The sequence below is a fragment of the Octopus bimaculoides genome, chromosome 10 (assembly GCF_001194135.2).
Source record: "Octopus bimaculoides isolate UCB-OBI-ISO-001 chromosome 10, ASM119413v2, whole genome shotgun sequence".
Taxonomy (NCBI): domain Eukaryota; kingdom Metazoa; phylum Mollusca; class Cephalopoda; order Octopoda; family Octopodidae; genus Octopus; species Octopus bimaculoides.
Window position 1 is genome coordinate 13,343,531 of NC_068990.1, and position 11,254 is coordinate 13,354,784.

An 11,254-nucleotide genomic window follows, 5' to 3' on the forward strand; every position below is an offset into this window, starting at 1 on the left:
ATAATAATGGCTTCAAAGTTTAACAAAATGCCAGCAATTTTAGGAGAGGTAGATAAGTCGATTACAGCGCCTGCAGTGAGACATATTTTATCGACCCCGAGAGGATGAAAGACAAAGTTAGCCTTGGCGGAATTTGAACTCAGAACATAAAGACGGACGAAATGCCGCTAAGCATTTTGCCCGACGTGCTGACGATTCTGCCAGCTCGCCGTCTTTATTATAATAAAAATAATAATAATAACAATAATAATAATAATAATAATAATAATAACAATAATAATAATGATAATAATAATAATGATAATAATGATAATAATAATCCTTTCTACTAAAGGCAAAAAGCCTGAAATTTGGGGAAGGGTAAGTCGATTATATTGACCCCAGTACTGGTACTTACTTTATCAACCCCGAAAGGATGAAATATAAAGTCAACTTTGACGTGTAATAATAATAATAATAATAATAATAATAATAATGATAATAATAATAATAATGATAATAATAATAATTTTTATTACTAATAAAAACAATAATGACAGTACATCGACTTAGTACTTGACTAGGAATTATTTCATCGATCCCCTAAAAATTCAAAGGAAAAGTCGACTCTGCAATATCCGAACTCAGGTTGTAACGAGCGGAAAAATTACCGCAGTGCATCTCGTTTGACACTCAAATGACTCAACCAAAATCTAGGGAAACGCAAGTGAGGGCCGTTCTCTAGTAACCAAAGCAACGTATAAGATGGATATATATTTTACCATATATTGTGGTTTCCGAAATCCTCAATTAATTTGTGTCAAGTAACAAATCATCGAATCCATTCTGCCGTGACGCAGCATGAATCAACTATTTCCGTAAGAATAATCTTTTCTACTCTAGGCACAAGGCCCGAAATTTTGGGGGAGGGGGTCAGTCGATTAGATCGACCCAAGTGCGTAATTAGTACTTAATTTATCGACCCTGAAAGGATGAAAGACTAAGTCGACTTCGGCGGAATTTGAACTCAGAACATCAAGACAGACGAAATACCGTTAAGTATTTCGTCCGGCGTGTTAACGTTTCTGCCGGTTCACTGCTTTTATTTCCGTAAGAATAATAATTACTAACATAATTACAAAACCACATGTGTGCAGGAGGAATTTATAGATTAAATCAAGCATTATTTTACTGCTACTTTATTTTATTGACCCCGTAAAGATGGAATGCAAAATAGACTTTGGTAGAAATTGAACTCAGAACTTAACAAATGCTTCAAAGGATTTTTTTGATCGACGCTGTGCTGTTCTGTCAGATCCACTATCCTCCTAGTCCCGAAAATAACCAACTCCTATATAGCACATTTAAATAGAATAAAAATAAGTAATTTCTTCCCCAATATCATCTAATTTTTATTGAAAATGTTGGAAAGACATAAAATATACACAAGACAATACGCTATACGGGGTCAAAGCAATTTTATTTTCGTAAAGTAATTTACATAATAAAGCTTGCTACTCTACTGGGGAATGTATGGTTTTCTTTTGTGCACAAATGCTGAATTCGGAATCGAGCGTTGGTTAAACACGCACGGTACTCATCAGTAGATATTCTGTACTTTGCCAAAGTAGGAATTCACATAATGCAATTTATAAAAATAAATTAAGTTAGAACAGTTCTATATTTTACTAATATTAGTATTTACTTTCCTTCTGCTCTGGAAGAACAGAAACATGAAGAGTGAATTTAATCATTTAATTAACTTTTTCATCATGGATACGCTTTTCTTCTTTTCAAGCCTAAAACTATTCGGTTAAACGTTTCAAAGCCTAAACAACCGCAAAAACTCAGTAGGTAATTAGATTTATTTTATCTATAGCTAATTAGTTGTTGGGTGGGGTAAAAAAAATATAATAGGAATGATCATGACTTCATTCCCTGTGTGAATGTGTAAAATTTAATGCTTGATAGAAGACAAATACATACATACATACATACATACAGGGTGGGGCAGAGAGGACGGGCGTTTTTGAAATAATTCACAAAGCAATTAATTTTAGCTGCAAACAAATTTTATTGACAGCAATGTGTTTGTATTGAATTAGCATTTGTCAAAATCAAGTGTGGAAAAAAAAACATCCATCACATGGTCTCCGTTTTTATTAATGCATTTCTGAAAGCTTGTCCTACGCACATTTTTCGTAGTCTGTATCATTCGTGGCTCCTCCATCGTTCTCCTATTCATTACTGTACCTTGTGTACGAAGTGCATTCGCCCATCGTAAAAATGTGTTACGGGTGGGAACAGCCTGGTTTTGGTGGATGTTGTAGTGGCTCCGAAGCTCACGCTGAACTGCTGTCAAAGACCCGTTATTCTTCACGTAACTGTCGTAGGCAATCATGCTCTATCGTCCACAACGTCATGGCTTCACCTGAAAAGACAAAGAAATGATAGATAGATAGATAGATAGATAGATAGATAGATAAAGAGCGTGCGAGAGTGAGAGAGAGAGAGAGAGAGTTATCCTTCGGCTCATAAGCATTAAAGTTTAGGAAACGAATCCGCAAATCAGTCAGTGTCTTAATCCGACTGGTTTGCAGTTAATGTACACTCGTCCCAAGTTCAAATACAGATTATTATATATATATATATATACACGAGGGATTTAAACACACATGTGTGGCTGTGTGGCAATAAGCTTGTTTCCCAATCACATGATTCCGGGTACAGTCCCACTGCGTGCCATATTGGGCAAGTGTCCTGTTAAACAAAGAATTATGAGTGGATTTGGTAGACAAAACTGAAAGAAGTTGTGTATATATATAGTCGAACAAATCGACCCCAGAACTTATTCTTTGTAATCCTAGTACTTATTCTATCAGTCTCTTATGCCGAACCGTTAAGTTACGGGGACGTAAACACACCAGCATCGGTTGTCAAGCGATGATGGGGGGACAAACAGGCATACAAACATACACACACACACACATATATACACATATACGACGGGCTCCTTTCAGTTTCCGTCTACCAAATCCACTCACAAGGCTTTGGTCGACTCGAGGCTTGGGACTGAACCCGGGATCATGTGTTTGGTAAGCAAGCTATTTACCACACAGCTACTCCTGCGCCTATATATATGCATCATTCGTGGCGCCTCCACCGGTCTCCTATTCATTAATGTACCCCGTGTACGAAGTGCATTCACCCAACGTAAAATTGTGTTACGTGTGGGAATAGACTGATTTCGGTGAATGTTGAAATGGCTCCGAAACTCACCCTGAACTGCTGTCACAGAGTCGTTATTCTTCACGTAATATATTTGTATGTATGTCTTAGTGTCTGTGCTTGCGTTCACCACCGCTTAACAAACGGTGTTGGTGTGTTTCTCCATCCGTAACTTAGTGGTTCGGCAAGAGAGTTCGATAGGATCAGTAAAAGTCTTTCCATAAAAATAATAAGTACTGGGGTCAATGCAGTCGGCTAAAATTCTTCTATCTAATTACTGAAACAACTAAAAGATACAAGATAAAAGTAAAGGCATATACACAATATTGGATTGTAGACATTTTGAATTACTTGAACGTGAATGAAGATGATATGTTTCATATTGTCTCCATCTCTGGAAACAATGAATTTCACCTGGGAGAACTGCTTGCGCATTTGAACTGTTGTTGCCTCGTCAATCTTCATAAGAGATTTTATTTCTCTTGTAAAACTACGGAATGCACATATGGTCCCAACCTTCTTCAATGAGAGGTGTTGATTTGAAAATCACTTGGAAATTAACAAAAAATAATACGTTACTCAAAATGTGGTTATATTTGTTAAACAAACAACATTTTAGAATCAAATTTCACCTGTAGAACCGGATGAAATTTTTATTGAAATATCTGTAAAAGATTTTTAAAACGTGAGATTTCAATAAACTACTGTCTTCCATACGCAAAAACTATTACAGAAATCTATATAAAACATACGTGGTTTATAAAAAAAGTAAATTAATTTTCTAGACACATCTGCAATCTATTTTACAGATAAGGTCATAGAAAGTATAAGAAAATTTGTTAAAATAAATACACCACAAATAGTTTTGCAAACTAACACAGCAAATTCAAATTCAAATTGAAGAACTAATTTGTACGGTGATTGAAGGAATAACACACAAGAAAATACCGTTCACAAACCAGAATAGTGAATTTCTTTTTTAATTGAAATAACTCCAACAGCAACTTCTCCATGCACAACCTATGAATTATCTATAACTTGCGTAAACCATTTATATTAGGCAATAGCATTTTTAACGACCTAAGAGAAGGTAAATTAAAAATAGTACTGCTCTGAATGGAAACATGGATACTACCTATTCTGAATAAAATTACAAATGTAAGTTGCTAGATAAATAGAAAAAAAAAGCAAATAATTTTAGAGTCTTTTACTGCATGGGATTCACTCATATAATACAGTAATTGGCTGAGTATTTGCAGCTAGAAGTACACAGTTTCTGTTGCCTTTCAGATGTGATATGCAGACTAATGCACAACCATATTCAAAGAGAGAAAGCCGTGAACTGGGCTCTGATATGAAGAAGAAATGTCATTGAAAAATAAGAAAATTGCTTACGTCAATGTTGTTACAGATTGAAGTGTACAGTTTGCCTTCAAAGAATGAGTTAATTTTCGAAGATATATATTTTGTGAGGTTGTACAAGGTAGACATAAGAAAGGTATGTGTGTGCGTGTGTGTGAGTGTGGAGATAGATAGATAACATAGTAACTACGGATGCATGTATGTATGTTTGTATACGCGCACGCACACACACACACACACACACACATATAGAATATAGTTCGTATGATTGTGTACAGATAAATATATTTTGTTGTTGGCACTCCGTCGCTTACTTATTTAATCGATCCCGAAAGGATGAAAGGCAAAGTTGACCTCGGCGGAATTTGAACTCAGAACGTAAGGACAGACGAAATACCATTAAGCATTTCTCTCGGCGTGCTAACGTTTCTGCCAGCTCTCCGCCTTTGCAAGATAGTCTGTTTGGTATCAGGTAATCGTTGATCGACAGTGTTTGAAGTTTAAGCATAGTTAATGGTATAGTGCTATTCCACATTGAGAAGTCAACGGTCTGGTAGTGTTTGCCTACTTATTGGTGTATGTGTGAAATACAAATGTGAGGCGCAATTTGTTTTCACTTGGGATCTATCTCAAGCTGTTGTTAAGCCCTTAAAACTCCAAGTGAATCTATAGAATATTATTTATTTCATTTTGTTGCCTGTTCATGCTCACACTCTATTACATATAACAAACATCTTTCGTATAAACTGCTATAAATTCATTTTCTCATTATTTAGGTGCTGAAGTTATATTTTGACGGGAGTCTTATAATTGCTTTCTAATACTCTAATATCTGCTACTTATCAGATTTCGATAGAAGTCTTGAATTGGGCAGTCAAGGATTATATGCTGTCATTGATTAATACGGTTAGCATCTGACTGAAGATGACATGTAGAGGCAGCAAATACTTTTAATCGAAATGTTTCAATTTGTGTCTATTTGCAGTTTTCCTACTTCACTGCAAAGTTAATGATATTTACATATTTTCAAATGTTAGTGATATCCACTGTTGTAAATCAGTGGTTCGCAACCTTTTGTTTTAATCTATAAACCCATTTGATCACTATTCTATTCCGAAGGACCGCCATAGCCATTTGACGTTTAAAAACTAGTTTTGAAGATAATTCTTACAAAATTTCTATTTTGTAATTCACAAATTAACTTGCGTAAAACGTTTGAGAGAAATTTAGCTGCTCCTTACAATTGTTGTTGTTGGCACTCCGTCGCTTACGACGTCGAGGGTTCCAGTTGATCCGATCAACGGAACAGCCTGCTTGTAAAATTAACGTGCAAGTGGCTGAGCACTCCACAGACACGTGTACCCTTAACGTAGTTCTCGGGGATATTCAGCGTGACACAGTGTGACAAGACTGACCCTTTGAATTACAGGCACAACAGAAACAGGAAGTAAGAGAAAGTTGTGGTGGAAGAGTACAGCAGGGTTCGCCACCATCCCCTTCCGGAGCCTCGTGGAGCTTTAGGTGTTTTCGCTCAATAAACACTCACAACGCCCGGTCTGGGAATCGAAACCGCGATCCTATGACCGCGAGTCCGCTGCCCTAACCGCTGGGCCATTGCGCCTCCACTCTCCTTGCAATAAATACATCTTAATCACATCTTTTTCTTGGACCACTACTGTGGACCTCAATTTACTATGCTTCTTGCGTGGACCCAAAAGTCTCATATGGATACACTGGGGAGGTCATATGAACCCCGGTTAAGAACCAGTGTTGTAAAAGAATACTCCATATTGTTTATGGAGCTATGACTTAGTCAGTTTCGTTTTTACATTCATATTCTTCCCCCCATAATTAACCAGTACTGCTGAAAATAAAGCTGGCTGGCCCGTTGCGAAGCAAGTGAAGTAAGCTACCAGGATTTTGTAAACTGCGAGCTTCCCGAGCATTATGGGTTTGAAATTATTGGTGCAATAAAAAGAAAGGTCGTGAACGCCATTATTGAAGCTGAAGGTGGTTTACCACTGGTTTGCTGCTACTTGGATGCAATTAAGGAGTTGATCGAACCTGATCAAAGTCATCGGAAACAACACTGATGATGCATCTCTGAGCCTTTGTGAAATGTATCTTAGAACTGAACCGTTAATTGTTATATTCTTTTATATTCTAACTTAGTTCTCTATATTCAGTTTCCATCAAATATTTCATTTTACCTAAATCGCTTCCCGTCTTGTGTTTAATTAAATCGAATGATGAGTTGAGACTTAATGAATATTATCTATTTTCGCTCTCCTAATTGCTATCATTTCCCGTCATATTTTCAATTCTATGTTTCTGATACAAAATTTTATAAATTGTTTTAATATGTTTGTTTTGCAGTTTTTGTATTTCTGTCAATATTGATAAATCCCTTTCTTTTTCTAATTTGTTTTATTATTATTATTAATTGTTCAGTAGTTTTATTTTTATAACGTGCTTTCACTTCACTACCGAGCGCAGCTCTGTGTGCCGTGGGTATGTGCTGTGGTTTGCTGTGGTTTGCTGTGATGCTCTTATGGTTACTGTATTGAAAGTGTTTTGCGTAGGATGTGTGCAGTGCCCAGTAGTGCAATTTTCTGTATGTTATATATATTTGTAAGTCCTGGTGTTTTTGTTATGTATTTGTCTGAATATTTTTTTATTATACCTAAGGCACCTACTATGATAGGAATTGTTTCTGGTTTTAGATTCCACATTCGAGTTACCTCTATTTCCAGGTCTTTGTATTTTGAAAGTTTTTCCATTTCTTTTAGGGAAACGTTGTCATCTGCTGGTATTGATACATCAATTAGAAAGCATTTTTGTTTCATGATCTTTGACAACTATACCTGGTCTTATTATTATTATTATTATTATTATTATTATTATTATTATTATTCTTCTTCTTATTATTATTATTATTATGGTAGCGAACTGGTAGAATCGTTAGCACACCGGACGAAATGCTTAGTGGTATTTCGTCTGTCTTTACGTTTTGAGTTCAAATTCCGCCGAGGTCGACTTTGCCTTTTATCCTTTCTAGGAAATGTATAAGTCACACCAGCTTAGCAATGCTATAGCATTGCTGGCTTGAGGGCAGAAAATGTCACGGCGATGCCCAGAGAGCATTGAAACTGTTTTGCGCACCGCTGTTTAGTTCCTAAACATTGCACATTTCTGGAGCTTTTTCGAACCTCAGCTGTTACGAGTAGAAAGGATCAAGTGAGCACATCATGAAGAACGTCTCTCTGCCTTCTGTGAACAAGGGGGCAGGCAGTTTTCTTTTGATTTGTAGCTATCAAGAAAGAGGTTGTGTGGTGGAAGAGGTTAAAAAGGCTAGGGACAGACATTTTCGTTTTCGGCCAAACTTCATCATGCTGCTCCAAGTAATTTTTTTGAAATAATGTGTACAAGTAGCGAATATGAATACGTATGAATGGGCCTACTCTGAGCATGCACCATAAGGGTAGGAAATTAAAAGCGAGAGAAGGCATATGCTCTCACTTGTCGGGTTCATCAAGGTTATAATGGGTGTACTTGATTAGTCCTAAACAGTTATCCCCCTTCCCTAGTTTAGAATTATGATGGTACGATATTCAAGATAGTGGCGTAGATGTTACACATGTAGCAGCATAAGTAGTATAAGATCTTTCTATACAGAGAGCCTACAGAAGCAAAAGCAATAGGAACATGAACAAATCATTCTCTAGGCCCAAACGCAGCATCAACAATCACAGAAGTAGGATAGATTCTTAATCGCAGTGTATTCTAATCTGAGCAACTCCGCGTTAACTTAATATAAAATCATTTATTGTAGTTCTGGTTTCTAATAGTTTTATTTTATTCCGTTTAAATAGTTGTTTTAGACATTTTAATTCGTTTAATTATATATATACATAAATGTTTATATGCGCGCGACAGAAAACACATTTACTCGCACAAACGTACAGACGTATTTTGTTTTCTGTCCTTCAAGTATCCCTTTGTATTTGCATAACTTAACAGACTCGTCCTACAAGTCCTTGTAAAATTCCGTTTAACATCGTTCTTCTTTCCTTATATATTCCTGTATCTGTCGACCCCGTGGCTAATGAGAAAACTATTATTGTTGTTGTTGTTACTGTTGTTGTTGTTGTTGTTGCTGTTGTTGTTGTTATTGTTGTTATTATTATTATATTTTGCTGATGTGTTATTACAGTATATCCGAAAGACAAAAACAAAGAAATAAACGCTTTCATGACAAGTTACACACACACACACACGCACACACACACACACACACACACACACACACTTACACATACACACGCGCACACATAATCATTGAATTCTTTCATTGGGCTTGGGGTTATTCTGACAAGAAACAAACAAAATTAGCATGACAGTCATCTATAACAATAATATTCTCAAGAATAATAAAATAGACATTTATATTCGTGTGGATGTGTGCCGGCAGGTGTGGATGTGTGCCGGCAGGTGTGTGTGTGTGTGTGTGTGTGTTTGTGTTGATATGTGTACGTTTCTGTATGAACGTATATAACTATACATAGGCAAGCTGAAAGTCGCTCCCACGCTGGCAGTTTACTGAACGTCAGAGTTTGAAGAGGTAGGGATGGAAGTGGTGCAACATCGTCCTCGTATTAATGGTGACCATTCGATGTTTACGTGCTTAATTAGTCGGGTCTATTTGAACAGCTTTTGCTGGCTTTTCCTGAGATTAACATCGGCAAATATGGAGGAGATGGATGATGGTTGTCCAATTTCAAGATCTTACTGGCCTTTTTTTTAGTTAAGAGTTGCTCTGTTAGCGAACATGGATGTCGGGAATAGCGAATGTCGCTTTTGTGCTTAGTTATTTGCTGTGTTGTGGTTGAGTTGCTGTGTCATGGTTGAACTGTTGTGTCGTGGTTGAAATGAATTTGTTGAATTGGCAATATGTTTCTTATCTTCGTGAAAAAAAAAAGGCTCAAGCCCCACTCGCGAACGTTTAACTGAAGTATCTATTGTCACACATACACTTTCTGCGCTTTACATACATACATACATACATACATACATACATGCATACGTAAGTACGTACGTACATTCAAGCAAATATACATACATATTATATATGTATAGATATACATATATATATATGTATATATGTATATTTATGTATATAGATATATATACATACATATATATAATATGTATTTAAGTATATAAATATATATGTATGTATGTTTGCTTGTATGTAGGGATAAATATATATATATATATATATATATATATATATATATATATATATATATATATATATAAACAAACCCATTGATATGTATATTTTGTGTGTGTGTGTTCGAGAGGTAAGTGGGTATGCATGTTTGTATAGGAGGTAGTTACATACATACATACATACATACATACATACATACATACATACATACATACATACATACATACATTTAAACACACAGGCACAGAAGCAAGCAGTTAGATGTGATAATACAAACACAAGTATATATAGTGACAGACATTACTTATGATATTAATCTATCGTGCTATAGAGATTGACGCTTGTTGTGCATACCGTACTGTGTACAGTACCGCAATGTGTCGATACAGCAACGTCTTAACACTGTTTTCTACAGTTGGCTCACAATAGTTCATCACGGTAAACAATAGGTGCACCGTATCATTCATGAATGCTTCCACTAGCTTGCAGTCATAGAAAGAATGAAATCACTGCAGATGAATGCACTCTATGAAATGTGCAATCGGCGTAATTATCAGGAAGTAAAATCCCTTCGTCAACAAGTAGTTGGAGAAGATATCTAAATGAACAATATTGCATAAATCAACGTTATCGTCGTCATCCGCATAATGAACACCGACAGCAACCAGAGTTACAACAATGACGATGACAACAGCTAAAACAGTAACAATGGCAACAACAACAACAACGGCAACAACAACAACAACAATGCAATATTCTATCTTTAAGATTATTCGTATAGTTAATGTGCTGAACATTTTAACGAATCATTTTGTTGTTTGCAAATAAGACCCTTCAGAGATTAAAAAGGGAAATGTAATTGGAAACACTATAGAAGAATTATATTATTTTATGTCGGCAAAAGAAAAAAAAATGAAAAATACAGTAAAACTCTGATAATGCTTTTGTCGAAATTTTTATTAAAATGCAATAAATAAATTGATAAATAAGTAAAAATCAAAGAAAAAATATTCAGCCTGAATATTAATTTCGTAACAGAATTTAATATTCGTTTTAAATTATTGTTAGCATCGGTGTAAATATTGAATATTGAGCTTGTGTTTTGCAATTTGTCCTTGTATAGACAGATAAACTTACACAATCACGTACACATAGACATATACACACATAGATACTTTCATATATATATATATATATATATATATATATACATTCACTGTCAATGCATCAACTTGCGCACGTTAACGCACATGTGCATTCACTCATTAACTACCACAAAACTGCAGAAACGCTTTTGCTAGGTATGGTCTATAATATATTTATCAGTGTCCTCTTTTCTTTTATTCTACCCGTTTTCTCCCCCACCTCTCTCTCTATCTATCTATCTGTCTATCTCTCCCCCTCTCTCTCTGTATATATACATACATATATATATATATATATATATATATA

General features: G+C 35.6%; 1 protein-coding gene across 1 annotated transcript in view; it reads right to left on the reverse strand.

Annotated features, from left to right (window-relative positions):
• Positions 1-2,049: 2,049 nt before the first annotated feature.
• Positions 2,050-11,254, reverse strand: part of LOC106869226 (adrenocorticotropic hormone receptor) — a 195,544-nt gene continuing 186,339 nt past the window's right edge. Inside the window, exon 3 of the mRNA XM_014914873.2 lies at positions 2,050-2,410. Coding sequence (XP_014770359.1) covers positions 2,349-2,410 — 62 coding nt within the window. The 3' untranslated portion in view covers positions 2,050-2,348. The remainder of the gene's footprint in view (positions 2,411-11,254) is intronic.